Source organism: Lineus longissimus, chromosome 6 (assembly GCF_910592395.1).
Source record: "Lineus longissimus chromosome 6, tnLinLong1.2, whole genome shotgun sequence".
Taxonomy (NCBI): Eukaryota; Metazoa; Nemertea; class Pilidiophora; order Heteronemertea; family Lineidae; genus Lineus; species Lineus longissimus.
Genome location: NC_088313.1, coordinates 400557 through 423715, shown reverse-complemented (window position 1 = coordinate 423715; position 23159 = coordinate 400557). Strand labels below are relative to the sequence as shown.

At 40.7% G+C, this 23159-nt stretch overlaps 3 protein-coding genes across 7 annotated transcripts; 1 reads left to right on the top strand and 2 right to left on the bottom strand.

The window, feature by feature from the left end:
* Positions 1-109: 109 nt before the first annotated feature.
* Positions 110-8948, bottom strand: LOC135489317 (MICOS complex subunit Mic60-like). 2 transcript variants are annotated; one of them, XM_064774620.1, is made up of 14 exons: positions 8862-8948; positions 8373-8437; positions 7989-8219; positions 7652-7742; positions 7202-7304; positions 5782-5886; positions 3857-3946; positions 3501-3637; positions 3144-3241; positions 2900-3035; positions 2531-2654; positions 2168-2391; positions 1764-1992; positions 110-1464 (listed from the first exon to the last, which is right to left on the bottom strand). In XM_064774620.1, exons 1-14 carry the CDS (start codon positions 8901-8903, stop codon positions 845-847), a joined length of 2295 nt encoding a protein of 764 aa, XP_064630690.1. In that variant the 5' UTR covers positions 8904-8948; the 3' UTR covers positions 110-844. The 2 variants fall into 2 exon arrangements, with proteins under 2 accessions (XP_064630690.1, XP_064630691.1); XM_064774621.1 differs by lacking the exon at positions 5782-5886.
* A 2592-nt stretch (positions 8949-11540) lies between these two features.
* Positions 11541-15447, top strand: LOC135489307 (uncharacterized). Of its 2 annotated transcripts, none has more exons than XM_064774606.1 (9): positions 11541-11622; positions 12091-12218; positions 12691-12769; positions 12977-13030; positions 13157-13202; positions 13459-13695; positions 13968-14228; positions 14622-14729; positions 15030-15447. In XM_064774606.1, exons 2-9 carry the CDS (start codon positions 12113-12115, stop codon positions 15045-15047), a joined length of 909 nt encoding a protein of 302 aa, XP_064630676.1. In that variant the 5' UTR covers positions 11541-11622; positions 12091-12112; the 3' UTR covers positions 15048-15447. The 2 variants fall into 2 exon arrangements, with proteins under 2 accessions (XP_064630676.1, XP_064630675.1); XM_064774605.1 differs by having other exon boundaries at positions 11550-11688.
* Positions 15448-16334: 887 nt separating this feature from the next.
* LOC135489695 (F-box/LRR-repeat protein 2-like) lies at positions 16335-22131 on the bottom strand. 3 transcript variants are annotated; one of them, XM_064775181.1, is made up of 9 exons: positions 22017-22131; positions 21074-21424; positions 20600-20755; positions 20121-20236; positions 19553-19684; positions 19003-19239; positions 18435-18659; positions 17963-18118; positions 16335-17652 (listed from the first exon to the last, which is right to left on the bottom strand). In XM_064775181.1, exons 1-9 carry the CDS (start codon positions 22072-22074, stop codon positions 17353-17355), a joined length of 1731 nt encoding a protein of 576 aa, XP_064631251.1. In that variant the 5' UTR covers positions 22075-22131; the 3' UTR covers positions 16335-17352. The 3 variants fall into 3 exon arrangements, with proteins under 3 accessions (XP_064631251.1, XP_064631252.1, XP_064631250.1); XM_064775182.1 differs by lacking the exon at positions 22017-22131 and adding an exon at positions 21904-21924; XM_064775180.1 differs by lacking the exon at positions 22017-22131 and adding an exon at positions 21677-21850.
* Positions 22132-23159: the final 1028 nt, after the last annotated feature.

Here is a 23159-nt window from a genome sequence, read left to right as displayed (position 1 = left end):
CACTCTCCTTCGAGGACATGTTATCCAGCAAGGAATGTTTTGGAAGTCCTTGTCCTATTGAAAATACATGATAATATCCTCCTCGGACAAAAATAAAAAGAGAAATTACTTATGTCATATACTTTTATTACACAACATAGCACATTATTCTAGAAGGGTGATTCAGTGCTTCAGAAATATTTACAGTAAGGCAACATTTTTTTAATTAGTTGGATTACAAAACCGCCCTCTATGGTTTCCGAGAAAAAAAACAGATTGAAAATATCAATCCATCCTCACTGATTTTCGGTGAAGGAGGAAAAATTTTGCTTCTTAGATACCTTTTGAGTCTTCAGAGTACATTATTGCTGTCGAGAGATGATTTTTTTTTAATTTAAATTTTCATGTTATATTTTGATAAAACACAGCTAACATCTTCATTTGAAAAGATCATCTGTAATCCAGGACACTTGCTTCAAAAAGACATCACAAATTGTATACTCCCCTCTTCCCACACATGTCTTTTTTGGGTGAACATTTTGTAATCCAAGTAAATGCAATATAAAAAGTGTGGCCTTATCACATTAGATACCACAAACCCCTTAATACCTTTGCAAGTAAGTGATGATATCATGAAGTTGTCACCAAAGTCATTATCTTGAGTGATCAACCTACTCTCAACAATCAATGGAAGTGATATTCCCACACAAAAGTTTCCTCACTATTTCCAATTTCCTCTTTCTCCATATCCGACCAGCACCTACTTTTGTACTTTTGCCAGAGCAGGTCAAACTTTTGAGTTGTATCACAAGCAGACACTTACTAGGAAAATCAATTTCATAAATGCTTCTATCCTGAGCATACCTCAAAATAATGACCCTAGACCCCTAGCTGACGCATGACCTAATAAACACTGAGCAGCCTGCTGAGTCTCGAGCAACAGTAACGCTTCCTTTAGCCATCCTGATGCAACACGCCTTGGTTCCCCTTGCAACTGGTTCATAAATCTTACAGCAGTTATCAAATCACCGTCCTGGAGACACTGATCGGCACTAGCAAGAATTTTAAAAGTGTCCAAGTCTTCAACCTTTAGCTCCTCACTAGCATTCACCACTGCGGCATATTCCACAATGAACAAAGATTGCAAATAGGAAACAAAGTACTTCAGGAGTGACCCGCCAGTTTCGTCAATCATTGAAACACGGCGGCATATCTTCTTAACTTTTGTAAACCGTTTTTGTAGTTCATCTTCTGTCCACACACCGCGCTGAATGGCTTCTTCCGGAACTGCCTGGATCACCTGGTTGACGAAAGGGTGGCCGTTGCCCGCCTCTCGAATGGCCATGAATTCGTTTGCTAATGGTTTGAGCTTTTCTTCACCGAATGAGCCATCACCTTTGCCCTGTGCAATGGCTTTCTGTAAAGTCTGACAGGCCAACCAAAGCTCTTGTGCTTTTCTGCCGATCTTTTCTTGTTCGGCCCGACCTTAAACAATAGATGAGAAAATAAGAAAACCATCACCACTTATTAGCAAAAAAGGAAATGGTCTGGAGTGGCGCAGCACAAACATGAACACCTTTCACCTCTGACGTCCCAGATGTGATTGAGAGAGCCACTCTCTTCGACAGCAGAGGTTTCCTCCGGGGTGTCCGGTTTCCTCCTACTTACATTACAATCACCCAATACTGTTTATAGAGCAAACAATGCCCTTGTTGACGCTCAGCTTGCAACTCAATATTCTCCACATACAAATGGCTGAATCTCTGTAAACAACCAACCCTCACCTTCAACTGCAGCCTCAATACCCTTGAGTCTCTGAATCCAGCCATCGAGTTCCTTCTGTATCCTCACATGCTCACTGATCAGCTTCTCCCTCAGCTGCTCCTCCTGTTGAATGATCATCTCTTTCCTTTGGATTCTCAGGACGTCTGCCAGATGGTCGCTGTGGGCGGCTGCCTGACGCGCAAGTTGTTGGCGGAGTTCTTGTTCCATCTGTTCTCTTGCCATTGCCTCCTGAAATTATGAAATGGGATACAATTTTGAAGAAGGCCATGGCTTATTATCCCGTCATTTCGATGTAGACACGACAACTTTCACAGATTCTGCCAGGATCGCATTTGTGGGGACAAAAAAACTGAATTTTTTTTCTCAAATTTTTTTCCAGAAAAAAATCAGTAGTCGCCCTTACCCATATCTGTTTCTGCACATCGTACTGACTCTTTTGTTTCTGCAACTCAACATTGACAACTTCACCAGCCAAGCGCTCATCCTCCTTCCTCTGTTTGACCATAGCATCATCCAATCGTTTCTGTCCGAGCGCCTGCTCCTCAGCAAGTTGGCGCTGAAGTTGTTCAATTCTCCGATGGGCGTGCGCGATTAGACTATTCAATTCTTCTTCATTCAGTTTCTTTCCTGCAAGTAAAATTAATCCCCTTTAAAACTTAAGAGTATTGTTGTAAGACTAATGTTGAGTGCATTTGAGACTAATCCGAAATGAAATTTCGGGACATTTGGAACGATTTGAATGTAAATGTCATGAACCATTTCTCACCTTTTCCACCCATAGTGACTGCAGGAGAAACACTTTCTAATTCCTTCCTCAACTGTTGTTTGCCTTTCTCTATCAGGTCCTTGTATTCATTCAACATCTTGGTGATCGATTCAGCAGAATGGACCTAGAAAGTCAACAGTCACACTTTGATAGAATGTAATCAGCTTAAGTCATTCTTCTGTTTTGAGGGAATGCCTTTGAGAGTCAAATTCTGCCAGGGATTTGCAGACTCTTTATCTGGGGTCAGATTCATGAAAATTTCCATCTCCCCAAAGCAGTCTGAATAAGACAACCAGCTTCATATTATAGAGTAGAGTACAACAGCAACGTTGAAATACTAGCTGCTGACGAATGAGAACACTTATTTACCTTGTTGATTGTGGTATCAAGATCGTACTGTATTTTACCCAGCACCTCCTGAGCAGAGATGAGTGCCTTGTTAGACTTGGTAGCTGCATGCTCTTTTGCATCAACAATCACAGTCTTCAATTTCTCAATGTCTTTCCTGAAAACACACAAAGGACAGTTTTCTCCATCATAAATACTCAGCAGAAACATCACAAGCCTCTAAATATCAGCAACATGGATGATAGAATTTACAACCGGGGCGTACCTTGCGTTTAAAGTTAACTTGTCTGCTGTTTTCTTAGCATCATTTTTGGCATCCAAGGCCCGAGTCACAGCCAACCACTGCTGGTTCTTGTAAGCTAACTGTAAGAATATGACGATAATAAAGTATATGAGCATGTTATACTGGTGTACATTTCAGCAATCAAGGCAGTTTTCAAATCACAGGAGCTATTTTTCTGGTGGTCAGCCACAACCTTCAGATTTGGTTGCTGAATATATTCTGTTTAATCTATACTCTGACTACCAACTTCTGTCAATCTCTGACACTGACAGTTCTGTTGGCAACAATTCATTAATGAGTTTCACTCAGAAACAGGCAAATACCGCAACAGACACTCACATCAGGGTCCTCCATAGCCTTCTTCATTAGCTGTGAGTGATTTTCCGTTGCCTCCCTAGCAAGATTTTGGGCGCTGATTGCTTGGTCTGATGTTTCTTTACAACCGCTCAGCACCTCCGTAAGTATGGACTCCAGGGCTGAAATGTGTTGAAATAAAGTCATTTATAAAATTTTAGAAACAACTGAAAATTGAGAATAAAGAAGCAATATTCACTGCCCATGCTATTAAATACCAAATTAGAGTTTATTATACAGTTTTCAGGACTCAATGACTAAATGGAAGGTAATTTTCCCTCTTCTGACATGATTTTGCTGGGGTACAAAATGGAGAGATCTCATTTCTGAAAATGACTCACCAGCATTTTCAGCAGCATCGTCCACCTCTTTAGACTTTAGCTCCGCCTCAATCTGAGCAGCAGTAGGGGGCGCTACTGTGGATTCAGGTCCTACAAGTACAAACACATGAAACTCTTCAATCAAGGATGTATTGTAAACAGGGCGAAAGTGTCTCCACAGGAGGTCTAATCTTTTCCTTCTTCTGCGTCTGCCTGTTAGAGAGAACTGGTTTGCATCAGCCATTCTGTATTCAACTAAGATTGGATTATCAGAACGCCAGTCAACACAAGGTCAAACTCACTGCCAACAAGGGGGAATGATGACAAATGTGTTGTACAGTGGAACCTCCCTTAGAAGACATCCTAACTTTTATGCCACCGAAGTTGGTTCTCAACAGGCCATTTTCATTCAATTTGACTGAGTGATCAGGTTTCCGTTCAACATGTATAATCAAGGTCAGTAGAAGTGAGTCCGAAGGGTGTCCTTACTCACAAATAGGGAGGTTTTACTGTAATCATTGATACAACACACATGCTACATCAATGAATACAACATGTTTTAGAGTGACATACTGTGTCAAAGCCAGATGAGGAGTGCGTGTACAACAGGCCTATTTTACATTTAGACCTATGTGACACAGACTATCCTCTACTGGCTTCTTCAACACAGTATAGTCAAGGAGGCTGAAGTTTGTTATGTATGAGCATGCAGTAATTGAAACGAAAGCTGGTTATGGGAATGTGGCAATAAAATTAGCAATATCCTGTACATTAATATGAACTATTTCAGTTAAGAATTACAGCACATGAGGATCTAATTCTAAATGAACGGCCAATGCTTGTGCATTTTTTGATCTGTCGTTCAAGAAGAGCTGGTCTAAAGACAATGCAAGGATTTCTCTTCAACATGTTCAATAACTGCACTAGCTTATTGCAATCAAAATATGGACAGCAAGATGAAGACACACAACATAACAAATCTATGTGCATGCATCTTGAAACTGTAAAACTTTAAAACTATAAAACTATAAACAATCAAAAACAACACACCATCATGTAAGAAATTCAAGCCTAAATGCACAGGCCATTTCACAATTCCGTCATACATCTACATGCACCCATGAATGAAACTGTACAATATGAATGATAATTTTTAGTTTGGTTATCAGTTAAAGCTACTGGCCGAGAGAAGTTGAGTTAACCACTGGCAACTGTCCACCTGTGCATGGTCTTTATATCCCAAGGAAATCAGGGGCTAATGTTCACTTCTCCAGCTTGGCTTAGCACCCCCCCGAGACAATAGCCCTCAAACTTATCTTGACTGACGTGTTTATATCAAATGCAAGCACCATGGCAGTCAATTGGACTCAGTTCAGTTCAGGAATCACACCCACACCAATTGTTACAATGACACATTCCGTGAGGTGAATTTTCCAAAATGGACCTAGGTGACATTCTGTGAGGTGAAGGCGATGAGTGTTACAATAAGCAGGGATTCATACTAATAGGCTGTTTGTGTTTTATTATTCTGTAATTAATACCAGAATTGGGCATCAATGATATAACTGACAAAGAGCTGTTTGCCACTATTGCAATCTCCTCCATCGTTTTTCATTAAATATGCATAAATCTGGGCTTGTAAGGGCAGTCTAGGCATCTCCCCGGACTGCCCTTACAAGGGACCATTGTATTGTATTGAAATTGGTATCCCGAAATGTACATCATTCTGCCACAAACCCGTTTGTAGTAGCGGTCCTTTCAGACTACTGGCAATAGCCTCTGTGCAGTTTTGTACACATTAGGAAGCTCTAAACTGCAAGAAAGCGATTTACACCAACAATCAAAGATACATTGTAAAATTTGTGAGGAGAACAATTAGACAACGAAAAGCACCTAGATAAATAGACAGAAACCACTAGAAGTTAGAGATAGAAATCGATACTAACTGTTTCTTTTTTTCTTGTTTTTTTTCTTTGGAACAAGTAGAGGATCAGCCCAACGACCTTCGTCAAACCACATACTCGCTTCATAGTCACGACTCGCTTCAAAGTCTAGTTCAGGAAATAACAAATAAACATGAAGTCTAAATCAGGTCAAAAACAACCTGAGCATGCCAAGGAAGAACCTCGTCTCTAGGAATTTGCTAGAACAAGGAATTAATTGTACCATACTAGGTAAGTCAATACTTTGAACGCATCAAGTTTAGAAACATAGATGTGTAAGACTGCAAAATAAATTGCGCACAGCAAGTACACATTCTACGGGCAAATCAGAACCTGAACCCTTTGATTGAAAAGTTTTCAGTTAAAGGAATTTTATGTTTATATATTTCAGTCAACCACACACCCTGACAGCCTGAAACACAACCAGCCAGCCCTAAAGACCCCAGCAAACGAGCTATTTTTTGCCCAACATAAGTCTCCTCACTTGCGGTGGTCATTACAGGTCCCTGACAACCCTTTTTTAACAGTGATCAAGCCTGGACAGTTCCTGTTAAAGCCAAAACAATGAAACTGTCTGATATAGAATCTTTAAACAACAGAATATATAGATTTGAAATCTGCAAGAAATGGAGTTGAGTTCACAAGAAGATTGATAGGTCTAGGATAGATATGCAAAGATTGGCCATTCAGTTTAAAGACCAAAACTTAGAGTTGGAGATTAAGTCTAATATCAACTGGAGTAGAGGTTATCATTCGACTTCACACTCTATCTCTGGTGTACCTCGAAACCTTTCAGTAGAATTCAGAAAAGCTGATCAACCAGTCCTACAAGCTGAGCAATACTGAACTGTACCCACTTACACTCCTAGGTGGAGTAAGGCAAGGTAGGCAAAGAGACACGTCTTCAGTCTCACACCCAAAGTGGGTATCAAACCAGGGAGCTGCTAGTCAAGAGTCCGAGCCACTACACCACAGCAGTTCCTCAGTTTCGATTAAAAACCCCTAATGCCAAACAGATCTCTTTGAACACAAAATTGATACAAAGAAGGTGAAGAAGAAACACATTCAGTGCACTCAGTACAGAACTTTACACGGAATCTGAATGAAACCGCAGACTATTCCTAAGTATGTACAGCATGTAACTACTCGATCAAAACAGAACCTCACAGGTTTAGAAGGGCAAGCACGGCAACTTGACCATTAACATTTTGCAGATAGAAGAGCTCTTCGAGAAGCTAATCCCAACCCAAAGCCTTCTGGATAATACAGTATGAACCAGTGGCTCTAGAGACATATGAGATGACATAAATGTATAATGCGAGACTAATATTTCATGACAAGTGTACCTTCATGTGCTGTGTACATCGGGAAACAAGTTTCCATATTTTGGTAGCCACCACCATGACCTTAACAGAAGGCTCACCTTTAGACTTTTGCTTAGCTCTTTCTGCCTTACGTTCGACTGTGTCCTTCGATGGGGGAGCATTGGCTGTGCCGTCACTCTTTATCACTTTAACTGGTAGAGGCTGAATTGAAGAGGTACACTCTTGTAACAAATGACTAAGTGCATTATAACTTGATATTAAAAGCCCTTCAATGCAGCTGATGAACACAGAAAACCATTGTCTCCACAGTGTTACATACACATGGTGCATCCAGTCCATGTGATTGGTCTTAGTACAGGTATACATTCTTTTTGGATAATTAAAGGGGGCATCCTGTCTTGCCATGTGGTCACACTGGACAATAGTTTGACAGCACAAACTAATCACCATTGTAAACTGCTAAATGTTTGTCTTACTTTTGCATTATCTATGTTTCTTAACATCATTATGACCAAGAGAAATATCTCCAATAATATCTATTGAATCACCTCTTTTACTGTTACACTGGTGGCTGAATCACGCTTTTTCAATGGTATGATTTCATTTGATTCAAGGGGGTCTTGGGTTGCAGTATCTTTCCTGTAGAAAAGAGATGAAAATGAGATCCGAGGCAATATAGGTAGGTGCTTAGTTCCCAAGGGAGATTTGGCATCTCTGTCACGAATCAACATGATCTCTTGTAGACACCAACTAAGTTCTTAGCTCAGTATTCTGAAAAGGGTACAAAATACTAGGGTAAGGAAATTCTCTCAGACCTGATTTCATATCAAAGGGAATAGGTATGATATTTTCCAAATGATTCCTCAGCAGTTATATGACACTTACTTGAAAAATGGAATATCTGGCATGCTGATTGATGGCATTGAAGGCATCGATGGCAGCTGGGGTCTTTCGCTTGGAAGATACTGGAAGATGAAGTCTAGTACTTCCTGGGAGTATGGAACATTGTCTGTGATCTTCTTTTTAAATGCGGCATCATACCATGCATAGCCAGTCGTACCAGCAAGACCCAAGGTTGTCAGGCCAACAAGTTTAAGAAACACTCCACCTCCTTTTCTGAAAATGTAAGAATTATCTCAAATAAGGTAGTGGTTAAGTAAATACCCCTTGTTCCCCCACTGGCGGAAAACCTGCCTTCTCCTGAACTGGACTCTGGAGTCGATGGACCAAGCAACTCAAGGCATACGGATATTGATGAAATGTACTCACTTTGGCTGTGTAGGAGGAGCATCAGTGGAGAACGGCTTCCGCACATTAGGACGTATAGTGCTGATCTGAAATAGCAGAATTGTGGATAGCAGAAAGGAGACAAACCTTTGCAGCTTTTGCAGAAATAAATCAACTGAGTTTACTTTTCACGACAACAACAACGAATTCGCCCATTCTATTTCCAGATAATAAGTGAGGGGCCACAGATAAGAAGTGCGGGGCCACAGATAATTCTTGAAAAGAAAAGTTGTAATGTCCTTTCCCAGCCACGCACCGTGGTGTCGAGTTGTATAGATGACAGATTCGATCAGCACATGAGTCATGAGCACGTCGGAACAATTGTCCGAAATAAGATCAAAGAATTAGAAAGTGTCAAGTGAACGATAAATTGATGGCCACTATTGGGCATTGAGTGGTTGCTACAGAGCAACATTTTAGTTGGATCGAAAGAAGAAATCAATCCGCTTAGTCTGTCCACCAGCCTCTTACCCTAAGACCGAGGTTATAGGAGTTTCTCGATGCTTTCAACATCGTTTTTGGGCGAAGAAAACCGGCAATGGCGGAAGGTCACACGTCAACAGAGTTAGACGTAATTAATAGCAAGCGATTGAGTTTCAAACAAAAGCCGCATAAAAAATATCTGAAGCATATATGATTACTTTTTGGATTATAAAAAGCCTTTATTCAATCATATCTTTTAGAAGAATTGCTCACAAGTTTTTAATATTTCTTAAATCTGAATTACAACACCACTCAATTCGTATTTCAATCACGTGATAGGACAAAATGGCGACTACCATGTTGGCCGCAGCCCGGCAGTTTTCGCGAGGTATTTTCTTGAATTACATAGGTCCTTTTGAGATATAGGTCATCTTGACCAATTGGATATGCTTTAAAGAGTTGTGATCATGTTTGCACACTCATTATTCTTATCTTGTCTCGTCCTGATGAATCATGAGGTGTTATTTGAAAATTTACTCGACAGTTTCCATTTGTCGGATCCTGACTCGCTCAACATATTGTCGGACATGAAAATTATGCAACTCATATTTAGCAGATCAGCAGCAGCAGCATCATAGGTGTAAGTCTCCTGTAAGGATGCCGTGATTAAAAAATTGTGTCTTTGTATCTTACACTACAGGATGGCAAACTGGATTGAGAAAGAGTGTCTCAATGAGTAACAACCTATGGCTCTGCCAGACAAAGAAAGCACCCTTCCTGATTAAGCAATTAGGATCACCACCATCTGCATGCAGTATTGGTTTGGGTAGAGCCTTTGCATCCCTCTCTATATCAAGTATGGCAAGACCAATTATGAATGGAGGATCTTTACAAAGGTATATATTGTTCTGAAATAACATTTTAAAATACCCAGTGGACAAAAGGTTGAGTGGAGATTAAGAGTTATATATTCATTGTTAGTGTTACCATTAATGAGTAATGTATTTTATTCACTAGAGGTACACATTACTGTACGTACATTCCAGGCTATCTTCTATGCATGCTACTTCGTGTGATATGACTGACCAAAGGTGGTTATTGGGCTGCAAAGTGTGAAGCAGTTATTTAGCCCACTTCAACAATAGCTTTAATCGAAGCTCATGTATATGATATATGACTTATTCATAATAATTTTTCTTTCTTGTCAAGTTCACCTGTAATATGGCAGACCTGTAAAATACTTGTGGTACTTTCTTTGCTTTTCCAGGTCATTACTGGAACCCTCAGTTGCTGTTGTGGTTCAGTCAGTGAGAACAAAGGTACTCGGTTCAATGAGGAAGTGCAAACCAAAAACAGTTAAAGCCGTTGTCCATCGATTTTATCGCTTACACTCAGGACTCTGGATTCGGCCAAAAGCTGGCCGTGGCAAGAGATTACATCAGAAACGCTCCTCAAGGAAATACAGATCTCGCCAGCATGTCTTTGTGAAGGACACACAAAATAGACTTCTCAACAGAATGGTTACTAGTTTTTGGCAAAAGCGCAGATTTTTTGTCGATGATATCTATGCACCTTATCACAAGAGGACAGGCTTTACAGGAGATCGGGTACAATTACCAAAACCATTTTGGCCTTGAGTTGTTTGTGCATTGCTGGGTATACGTGTATTTGTTATGATCATTACTCAGTTCTTGAATGTACAATGATCCCTGAAGAAAAAACATGCTAGTTCTTTGAAAGAAAGTAATGAAATCAACTGGTTTTGGTCACACAAGTCATCATAAAGAAAGGCAACTTTGAGTTGGAACCCTGCATGACCAATTCTACGACGATGTAACCTTGTACCCCAGATACTTATTTTTTGTGTTTGTGAATACATGTTGAATGACTTTTTACAAATTGTTAGAGTTACGTGTTTATCATTGATTTGGCTTTTGGAAGATTTCTCTAAACTAAGATTATTCATTGTGGTTCACGGTAACCAAATTTCTCAGAGCAGTGTCTGAAGTCTCTTCCCTTGTAAGGAAAATTTTGACTGTATTAACAGTCAGAAAAAAGCTGCCGAGTTGGGGACCTGAATAGATGTCTCCATGTGCCAACTAAGGCACCAATGGTACCAAGTACTGTGGAATCACCTCTGTTCTGTAATGAAAAGACCTTTCTTAAAAAGAGCATTGGTCAGTCCCAAGGGTTTCCACACAATGGAGAGTTGTGGGGAAAGGGCCCAAATCTGCATGAAAAACACATTTTCGGGTTCTCTGCCGGGGAAGCATCACTCCAGGATAAGGTGAAGGTCCATCATGAACCTCACACCAACAACATGTTATAGTTAGTACGTGTTTATCATTGACTTGGCTTTGGGAAGATTTCTCTAAACTAAGATTACAGTCACCAAATTTCTCAAGAGCAGTGTCTCAAGGAGATGAAAAACAGTTTGACGTCACTAGGCTAGCCAACCAATCGGGCCATTCTTTCGTCAACCAATCATTTTCGCAATAGGCACCTCGCACTTCAATCTCCCGGTCTTCGGTCCGTCTGTCGAATTTTACATGCACCCGCTGAAATTCTTACATTGTCAGTTGGTCGAGTGAGACTTAGCCACAATACTCGCCATTGACAACGCTTGGAGAATGCTCACACTTCGTCCCCACCTTTGGGGTCGAAGTGTTGGTCTAAACAATGGCCTGATTGGTTGGCTAGCCTTGTGACGTCAAACTATTTTTGCACCGAGGGGTTTTCCTGTTTTTCATCACGCATGTCATGGTCCCCAGGACGGACTCCGGACCCTGCCCTGATCATATATTCTAAGGTGTGAGAGACTTTTCTTTATCATAGTTCCGACATGAATCAGTATAACTACACTGTATCTACCCAGGTGAGGTTCACACCACTCTGTCGGTGTGATAAGAACACAATTTTCACAAGGAGACATACGTATAAAGACAATGTCACAACCATCCGTTTGTCTCAGTTGGTGTTGGCATAGGACCCAGGCTGAGACATCCAGATAAAAGAAGGTCGTGTAAACTACTTGGGATACAAATAAGAGTGTGTTCCACTAAGACTAACACAAGCAGACTTAACCAGCTAGCCTCTTAAAGGGGGTCTATCTGACTATAGGCAGGAGCAGAGGGGCTAATTTGGCCATCTTCAGGTGACTAAGAGGCCTATACACAGTAAGGGCCCTGGGTCATGTTGGACTCAGCACTAAATGTATTCCTCGTACTGTGACCAGCTTTGTTAAATAAGATGCAAACTAATTCTCCTTTTTTAAAAGCCCTGAACACCTTAGATATAAGATGTCTTCAGCCTCAGATGGGGTGAAGGACCGACTGGTGACAGGTCTGGAGGAGACAGCAGACACAGTAGAGAAAATCCTAGAAACTGCCAAGAATTATGTCACAGGTTTGTACTCCTGAAATCTATACTTCTAGGACAACAATGTGACCTGCATGACATCATTAAAAAGGTCACAGTCTATGAAAGTACAGTGGAACCTCCCTTAGCGGACACCTCTCTATAAAGGACAACCTCTCTATCAAGGACACTAGTTTTAGTCCCAAATTGGTACTTACCATTCAATTTGACCTCTCTAATCAGGACACCTCTCTATTAAGGACAGCATTTGTCAGTCCCGATGGTGTCCTTGATAGAGAGGTTCTACTGTATGATCTAAACAGGTAAAATTTTTCAGCAGAGACATTTTTTGTCCAGAAAATCACATCATCAAATATGGCTGCAGCAAAGAATAGACCACTTGTCCTTGAACAAATATACTTGTAATTTTATAGCTTACACTCTCTTCTGCCAAGTTGATAAGATACTTTTCCTATGAATTTACAGACTAGCATAAATGGAAATTCCATTTCTTTTTCAGAATCTGTGGATGACTTTGTCACCAATAAGCTGTCTTCCCTGGGTGCCATCATTGGAGTTTATGCCAGATTTTTGCAGAGGTAGGTTAAAATTCTGATCATGCCCTCACTCCTACATGTAAGTAAGATAGAAGACTATGTAATGGTTCTGTCTAGATGAAAATCTTTAGCTCTGCTTATGAGTTGGAGACCCAGAACAGAGTTATAAGCAGCATGTGATTGACATATCTGAATGCATATCCAAGTTAAGATATCTCTTTAAACATGATATAATCATTTCTATTTCAGTCTTTCTGTTACATCAAGAGCTAATGTTGATGCATTAATACAGAAGTATTACAGGTAGGTTCACCTTCTCATTCTATCATCAGAAATTACCCAAATGGACTACATATTATTTGTTTCTCCCAACTTCATTGTTTCGAGACACAGGTAGTGGTGCTGATTCAATCAATTTTTGCATTTCAGTTGTCCAGAAGTTCAAGAAGCAGCAGATAGACTTGAAGACTTAGAAGTGAGTATTGCTAATTGTTGTCAAGTTTGGGATAGTGGTTGCTTTATCAAGAATTCGGTAACAATTCTTATGTGAGTTCGAGGATCTTGTCTGTCGGGTGTTATTTTTATAGCAAGACAAACAACACTTCAATTATCTCTCAGAAATAGAATGCCACAAAATCAAGGTAAGATAAGCCACAGCCAGATGAGCTCAATAAGCCAAGGACCTAGCAAAGCCAAATTTAACTTTCGTTTCATTTTTTTCTTCACTGTAGCAGGACTATGACAACTTCCTCAACACCGTTGACAAGCAAATCAACAAATCAGCGGACATTCCAAAACTGGATATCGGTTCCCCAGGACCTTGTGACATACCTTTGCTCAATATCAAAACTGATGCCACAGCAGTATTAAAGGACTACTTCGGAAGTGGACCCATCTTGCTGGTCCTGATCCGCCATTTTGGATGACTACCATGACGGGACCATGTCAAGGAACTATTACAAAGACAGGTAAGGGTTCTTTGAGGATTTCCTGTTATTGACTTTCCAGAAGGTGTTTTGTGAAACTGTAACAGTACAGTGGACATGTTGGCCGTATGACTGGTGAATGAAAGTATGTGGCCTTGATCTTTGGCTAGATTTGTGCTCTGCCAATCATTGGGGTATGCTTGTACCTCACTAGATCAGTGGCACTTTTGTGGTTGGAGCATACTGGTATATGAATAAGATTGACATCCGTATTGGAGGGGACAAATTTCTTATTTTCTGTATCATCATTGTAGCCAGAGTTATCAGACGCTAGCTGCAGGGTAATAGTCGTGACAACTGGTCCTGCCTTGGGTGCAAAGAAATGGTCACAAGACATTGAGTGCACCTTTGATGTTCTAGCTGATGAGGACCGAAGCATCTATTGCTATTTAGGACTTCCTCGCTCGGTGTACAGGGCCTGGACGATGTCAACTCTTGTATATTATGCTGAGCAGAAGGCTGCTGGGAGGAAGCTTTATGGGCAATATGAAGGGGCGGAGTCGGACGTTTTACAGGTGAGCATTTTATACCAAATGCTAAGCAGACGTAATGAATTCTCTTTACATGTACCCTACAGAATATTCAAAGTGACGTCTGCTGAGCATTTTGTTCCCTCGCGACGTTGCAAGTTGGCCAGAAGGAACAGATTTTCAGTTTATCAGTCATTATAGTTCAGGCACCTGTCCTGATATCAAGCTTGACACCTTCAGCACCAGATGTGGAGGGGTACTTTTTGCACCTAAATTACGTCATTTGCCAATGATTCTGTAACCAGGCCAGAAATCAACCAACAGGTTTGTGTTTAAAACACACCCAACCAGTCCACATCATGTGCACATGTAGACACAGCCATTTATAAAAGCCGAGTTTTTGAAACATTTTAAAACTCTTTGTTTCCTTTGTTTCAGATGGGTGGTGATTTCATCCTCGACAAGGATGGAAAGCTTGTTTTGATCCACCGCTCAAAGACTGCTCCTGACAGACCAACAGTTGACACCCTCTTACAAACTTTGCAGGTAACGCTTCGATTTTTTAAAAATCATATTCTATGAACTGTGACATCAGGCAGATGGATCTCGTGCCTTATTCCCGTGGCAAATTCGAGGAGAATGCGTGATTGGACAAGTCATTTCATTGTAAAGCACGAAAAGAGTAGTAGGCATGAAACTACTTCAGAAAATGATCCCTCTTTTTTTCAAATTTGAGGAGAGATTGTTATGCAGAGTGTAGTGTTTCTCCTTCTATTTGTTGGTATAGTTTTATCTTTTCGTTACTGAGAGAACAGAAATTCATGTGTTTTTTCGTCCATTTTGCAGCAAATGAAGACAGCGTGAGTACAAGACTGCTTGGAATCTGACGATTTTATGACGCTGGTGACCAAAACCTGTGCGGAGGTTACTGGCTGATGGCGCAATTCGAATGATCCCGAAGTAGAGGTCTTTTTCTCTGATTTGTTGTGACATTCTTTGTATCGGACTTTACTGTGATATTTAGAACATTCTCAAGTAAAGTGCATACAGTACTATACAATAATTTTGCCGATGATTCAATCAATGGTGGCACTGAAAATGTCAAGATGGTAACATTGACCTTTTTCGTCAACACTTGTATTTTGTCATCTACTCTCAGGACAAGTGTATCATGAATATATACAAGTTTTAAGTGTTGTAAAATGGTTTTTAATGTTATAATACAAATTATGTTCAGAATAAGAATATACTTTATCTATTAGGATTTTGCGGTTCTCGTCATTATTGCTATGAACGGACAGACTTTTGGTGTAAAAGTTGCCGATCACTCTACTTGGGTCATCTACCTGAGCAACTCTGACCATGGCAAAGGTTGTTGGAAACTAGCATCATGAGGTCATCAGTAAGAGACGTTCAACCAGAGATGATGTTGCAATTCAGAGTCTGATCATATTGAGATATCATCCTCGATGTGGTTCAAGTACCCCTAGAAGACACTGCTGAAGACAGTCACATCCATTTGACAATGTAAAACTCAATTGTGTCAGCAACACTGCCGATTGAGTGGATATAGGAGCATGCTGGTTCCATGTAATGTACAAACTTTGCTAGAAATGCTCGACTGTGTGATCACAAGACAATGATGTCATCCCAATATGGCTGGTCACAGGAAGACATTCGGTTCAAGATTATGGAGAGACTAATTCTCAGTATTTCTCACACAAGCTATGAACCGGGCTCACCTTGGCATGTTGATGAACATGTGCATGAATTGAGGACAGCAGGACACTGGAGTGCAGTGATCAATATTAAGGTTCATCAAAAACGTCAACAGTAATCAAATATAGCCCGGTCAAGGGCAATATGAATGTTCCGACATGAAGAATGTGGTATCACCAGAGGCCGGGGGTGATATCACATTTCAAGGGACAGGAAAAGTTTCCTCCACATACTGCCCAAGAAAAGGGCACGTCCAACCCATGAGTGATGTTGCCCACTACATGTAGGCAAAGTCAACAAGTTTGAATCCAGGGTATGACTGTGAAGAATACTTGAGAAAGCTTGTATACACATCAGGATCTCGAGTACAGGCCTATCTTGCTATCGACAATCTCATAACTTACTTTTCAAGCAAAAAAAACAACAAATGGATTACATCAACAATTTATATTTTGGACACTGGATCACACTGTCCCTGTATATCCTCCAATAGGTTTTTACATGTCGAATACAAAAGTGGTTTTTTATGGCCAACTACAAGTTTGCCGCAGTGCAAATACATATACCGTACAGTAGAAAGTAAAGACAAATTTTATATGAACAAAATCAGAGCAAAATAAACTAAGTTTTCCTGATTTTAAAGGCCTTACTTGGTTTACTTAGGTGGTTGTTTCCATGAAGATGACACACACCACTCCTGTAATGGCAAGATTGATACAATAACCTAGCTTTTGGTATATTCTCCTATGACAATCCCAGTGCACACTTAGCCCACTGGTAACATACACAATCAGGTAAACTGATTCACGCAAACTATATATTAACTGTATACAGACAAAGCTTGCACACATTTGCACGTGCATTAGGACTCTGATTGAATATTGTGACATATATAGACTGCAGTGACGTATAACTAGCTGTCATGGAAATGTAATGGCATGACTAGACATTACATCAGCTTCAATTCTTAGGATGTTTTCTAACCCTCAAAGACTGTTGCTTGGAAAAAAATCTTCTCAAGAGCACTTTTCTCTCAAGTTCACAATCCTTAATCATAATTAATATGTAAAGAAACCTTCAAATAATAACAGGTACTAATACACAGTCGTTTCACATATCACAGAGATAGATTTTGTAAATGAAAAATATCCATGTATATGTACTATACTCTCCCTTAAAGCACCATATACACTAAAAAAAGAAGCAGAACTTTCATACATTTCTAAGTAATTAATACATGAAAAAAATTACATTGGCATTTCGACATTGGTCCTGACAAATAAATTTAAAATCTTTCTGTTATGAGCTCCAAATGACATAACGACAACATCAATGTTGCAAGTTTTCCCTTGACAGAATTTGCACACTAGCAACGCCACTGATCAATCGCAGGAAATACCATGTCCAGATAACCCCTTCAGCATCAACAAACTTGATGAGCTGCCGGTCCCTAATTCATGAGATCAGCTCGACAGAACTCGCCGGTGTCTAAATTCTTTGCCATGAGCATGTTCGAGGCAGCGTTTGGCACTTTATGCATGATGTAAACACGAGTGATGCAGCAATCCTGCAAATACCGGAGAGCCACCCGCGAGATGAGGGCGCATCCACTCAAGTAGAGCTCCTCGAGGTAGTGACAACTGTTGGCCAAAGCGAAGATACTCTTATCGGTGAGGTTGTGCAGGCCGGATATTGACAGTATCGTTAGCGGGCAGCGACAGGCGATCTCACAAATGGCTGTATCTGTCACCTGGAAGAAAATATAGAGGGGATTAGAGTTAGCAGAAGAAAATCTGTACGCTCGACAATGTAGTCACATCTATATCTAATCTTCTATAAAGATCAATTTATCAGATGCTGTGTCTGATCCAAAAGTTAGTCAAATTAATTCAATGAGTTAACAGCCAAGGCCACAAATAGCCATCTTGTACAGTGAGCGACCTGGATCACTTTCCAGGATTCTGCCCTCTAACGCAGACTGCATGACTGTTCATATCAACACTTAAACACTGTGCCAACCTCCAGATTTGCCTAAAACGACTGAGTTCCTACTGTCTTACCATTTTACATCCTTTGATGTACAGCTCTCTCAACTTAGGGCAATTCTCAGCGATGCTCAGGACAATGTCATCCGTCACAAACAGGTGACCGGCTATGTCGAGCATCTCCAGGTTATGACACTTACTGATCACGGTGTAGAGAAGGTCCTCATTGAACTGCAAAAAGTTGATATAATTTTTATGATATTGCTCGTTTCACAATTGTGCAAGCAAATTTGCTGAAACTTGGTATCCATAGTATATTCAATCGAGTTGAACTTTCAAATTGTTGAACAAACGAAGAATAGCCAAGTGCAGTATCAATGATTCCATCCCAATTCACCAAATATCATTTTCGACTATCAAATTTCAATCTGTGGACTTTCCAGATGCACTGCAGTTTCTAGCACCGGGCCATGGAGGCAAAGTCAAGTGACTTACAACTGCCATCGAACCCATCATCTTTGGATCCAATTGGTAAAACGAGACTCACCTTACTAACACTACATCGAAGATTAAGTCTCAGCAACAGATCAGCTCTCGTCTCATCTTTAAACAGGCGTAACAACGACTCGCCAGTGACGTTCTTTACTTGTGTCAGGTCAAGCTCTTCAAGTGAATGGCAGTATTTAGTAATGGCCCTCAAACCATGGTCGGTGATTTCACGACAGCCGCTCAAATCTAACCTTTCAAGGTTGCCGCCCACTGCTTTCAAAATCTGTGAAGGAGAATGTAGAAAGTTTAAGTTTGGGGTCTATAGTCTGGTATCAACTACTAAGAGATAATCATTTGACTTCGCGCTCAACACTGGTCTATTCTAAAACGATGAGTAGAGGTCAGATGAGCTGCGCAATCAGCGCTGCAACCTCACTGTGGTCAATTAGTATTCTAACAGCAACCTACATATCAGTCAACGATGGCAATTAACACCGCAGACAATCACCACCAATTCACCCTGTAGACACCTTGTCCATTGACAAACCAAGCCAGAGGACGATTCGTCCTCGAGGACGAATGGTCTCCAAGTACAATTTATCCTTACGGACAATACCCCCACTCACCTCCTCCAGTGCATCATCATCAAGAGACGGCACACCACACAAGCGGACCTTCCGGAGATTTTCCAATCGCTGAACAGCCGAGACTAAAATATCCCTATCGGTTATGAATACACCACATAATGAAAGCTCTTGTAACGTTGAAGGCATCTGGGTTAAAACGTGTACATCTGGTTGGTTTTGAAGTTTTGGGCAGTAGGAAATATCCAGGTTCTTTAACTTCCTTAAATTCTGAAACACCTGAAATGAAAACACGATATGGATAGGTAAAGATATGGAGTTGACAGTGACTAGGACACTCACTGTTGGGATGACAGGAAAGAAGTACTTGTTCCAACAGATGGATTTCAGACATGCCACATTAAAAACCAGGACAAGGTCAAACTGAAGAAAGGTTGGTCTGCTGCCACGCAACTCTTAAAGCTTTGAGCTGGGACAGGCATGAACCGGTCTACTGAATCTTTCTATTTAGCAATTTAACGAGGAACGTTTTGATCAAAACCCATCTGAATGGAAGGTGTTTCAGCAGGGTCAATTGATTTACTCATCTTACCTTCTCCACACTGAGTTTTGTTATCTTGCTACTGCCAAGCAGATCGAGCGTGTGGAGATTTGGGCAATGTTCAGCGATCATTGACAGGCTGGAATCACTCATGCAGTGGATGTCACGGCAATGAAGCTTCTCCTGAAAATCATGATCATCCAAATGTAATCTAGAAAATAACCCAAGATGTAATGTGAAGCCTGATAAATGGCAGGTCATTTTTGTCGCTATAAATGTTGCTAGTCAGCCTTGCACGGCAAGAAATCTAGGAGGAGGCTTCAAAATCAAGCCAGCAAGGCCAGAAGATACCAGCCAATTTGACATTGAATACAATCGGGTCCCTCTGCACCAACATGGTTAGAGAAACTCCAAACATAAAACAAGACGATGAAGTATTCTGCTGTGATATCAGAAACAGACAAGTTTAACAAAGTAGAACTACATGCATGTATGTGAATAACTCAATACCTCTTTTTGAACTTCAGCGCCTATTTTGACAGTGCTGGTCACATATAAACTTACCGTATTCTATGCCCAGCACTAGGCAACAGAGTGTGTAGCCGTGTTACATGCTTACCAGGTTTTCTCTCAGAGTTGTTGCTATCACGGGGAAGAGAGTGTCATCAAGTTTGACGGAGTCATTGAGGTTGACTACATTGATGAAAGGATTGTTCGTTATTGCTGTTTTGATACCTGGAATGTTTGAAAAGTGCGCAAAGAAGTGAGGAAAGTTCTTCATAGGAAGCGAATTACACTGTTAACATGGTTCAAATCTATTTGGAGAGAGTTAATCCATCAATTATGTGGTCTGGAAAAGAGCTACAACCAGTCAGCAGCAGTTCTACTCCCAGTCGAGTCAATACATGGTTGGTTGACCTACTGGTTGAGTTTTAATGAGCACTGGGCTGCTTCAATGATAATAATGAGGATTTGAATCAACTGATCAACATTCTGACAAGTGTCAAAAGTACCATAACAGTGCGTCCCAATAATCCAATAAGTCGAAGAAATACATTTGCAGTACTCAAATAAACTGTTGTAAGTTTCATTACTTACACTCTGATGTTACATCGCGACAATTCTGCAGCCTAAATGTAGTTAAGTTTTTGGATTTGAGATGCATCAGTCCCTTGTCTCCAAGACCAGGAAAACTCTTGATGTAGAAGTATGTCAACTCATCTTGTCCCCGAGTGATCTTTTGAAGTCCAACCTCTGTGAGAAAAGGAAAGAAACATCAGAAATCATTCACTTAAATCAAGTGCTATGATTTGATCAAAACAAAACAGACTCAATAATTCTGAGCAGTAATCCAATGCTCTTTGGAGCCATGTCAGAGGGACCAGTCATCAATGGTCATAGGGCAGCAGGTTCTTGGGGCTAAGGAAGAACATATTAAACTTCTGACACAAATTTAGATCAAAAACATGTTTTTTGTGACCCCTCATCAACTTATCCAAAATATGGCCATCACAGCTTATATGCAAGTCTCTAACAATCATATACAATGTACTGACAATGAAAAAAACATACCTGTCACATTTGAACATTTTTTTATAGTTAATTCCTTCAATTTGCAACCACTTCTTGCCAGACTCACAAGCACATCATCTGTCAGCTGATCACAATAGTAGAACTCGACACGTTTTAACACCGGTGAGAATAAATTATACGTCACATGGGGTAGATACGATGTCATCAACATATCATGATCTGAGAGGCGTTTCAGGAGAATCTCTTTGTGAACTGCGGGGAGATACTGTCTGACGTTTGATATCGAGTCCAGATTGCTGGCAATGCAGCCCAAGCAGATATCACTGAGTAACTTCACCATCCTGCCCCCACCGTAGGTGTTCTTGACTCTCTGGTATTTTACTTCATTCACTGAAAGGATAAGATGATGATTATGGAAAAGGAAAGAGCAAAGACGATGATAATATTGTTAAGAGTTCTGGGGACGCTGGTTTTCTAGGTCAGGTCTAGTCAAAATCAAAGTATATTACAGCATTCCTACACTCAGCACCTCATATCGCATTCTCAAGTGTATCTTCTTACCATCTGATGAATGATGTAGGCCTACAGAATTTGGGTAATGACAATTCTAACTTGTCAAAGAACAGTAGACGAGTATTTTACCTTCATTCTTGGGGTATTTCCTGGATGATTGTGGGTCCCACAAACCAAGGGCAATCATCAAATTCAAGTTATTCAAGTTTGAGACCGGTGGAGTAACAACTGCCATAATGCAGGTGGGTAGAGGAAGAGTTGGCTCTGTATCACAGAAGGGAGCGAGCTAAGCTGAACAGTAGAGTAAGGAAGTCAAAGTATCATTCCATTGAAGAATAAGTGGTTTCTAGTTTAACCTTTAACCACTCTCCAGGATCAAAATCAAGTGGCCAGCAACTATTAAGAACAGATTTTAGTCCTAATCCTACAGACAGAAGGAGAGAACATGCTAAATGACACTACTTCCTACCTATGAGGCAGCCATGTTCGTTCGTGAATATATACTGCAATGGCACTAAAAATAGCATTCGCTATTTTAAGAACAGCAGGTCACTCGTCAGATCAATACATTATTCATGATTAGCCCGAGAGATTATAGGGGGAACCTCACAGCTGAGAGCTTTATAACGTGCACACAGACATTGTCCACTGGCTAGTGTTTTTTCACCCAGTGGCAGATCCATAAATTTGGGAAAGGTCTCTAGGGAGCACAGATCCACCTAGGGTGCACTCTTAGACACGAGAGGGGTTCTGGGGGCCCTCCCCCACAAAACCTTTAGATTTAAGTGCCAAATATGCACTTTGTGGGCATCTGAGGGCTTATATTTGAAGGTTTAATATTCGTTTCTTGAGGGAGGTTCCTGAAAATCTGTTGCTGAGCCCCCCCCCCTTACACACACACACACACTTAAATCTGCCTCTGATTACAACATACCACTGCCAGCAATACAGAGTTGACAGTCAAAATGTCCAACAGGCACACATACACACAGCTTTTGGTGGAGAGGTTTAGAAGCCTCATGAACAATCAACAGTGCACTGTATAGTTCATGATGGTCTAGTTTAGTATAATGAATGCAGGAACTACTTTAACCTGGTTTTTCTTGATAAAATGCCAACAAAACCAAATGGTAAGGTGGACTCTACACCACTGACCAATTCTCTAGTAGCAATCTTTTCAATCACTTAACTGTTGACAACTCTTGGACCATCTTCAGCTTTGGAACTGAAAAAGAAAAAGGAATGTCCTAGTCCTTATCTGCAAAATATGTGAGCACAAATTGTCTTTATCTGTATCAATAATGACAATTCTTTAATCATTACCAGGAGACAACTGAATTGTCTTCCAATTCATAAAATGTAGAGTCTAGGCTATGCGATGCAGTTTCAGGTCTTGTCTTAATTTGCCCGTTTGAAATAGATCATCAGGCCTATCTCTCTCACTACAATACATGGCCGTACTATTTGGTCCGAAAGGGGGGGGATAAGGCACTCTGGGGGGAGAGGGTCAAAATACATGCATCAAACATTTTATTCCGAGAAGATTGGGGGGTGGGCATGCAGTAGCACTCTGACCCTCGAGCCCCACCCATTCCCACCGTCCAAAATGGCC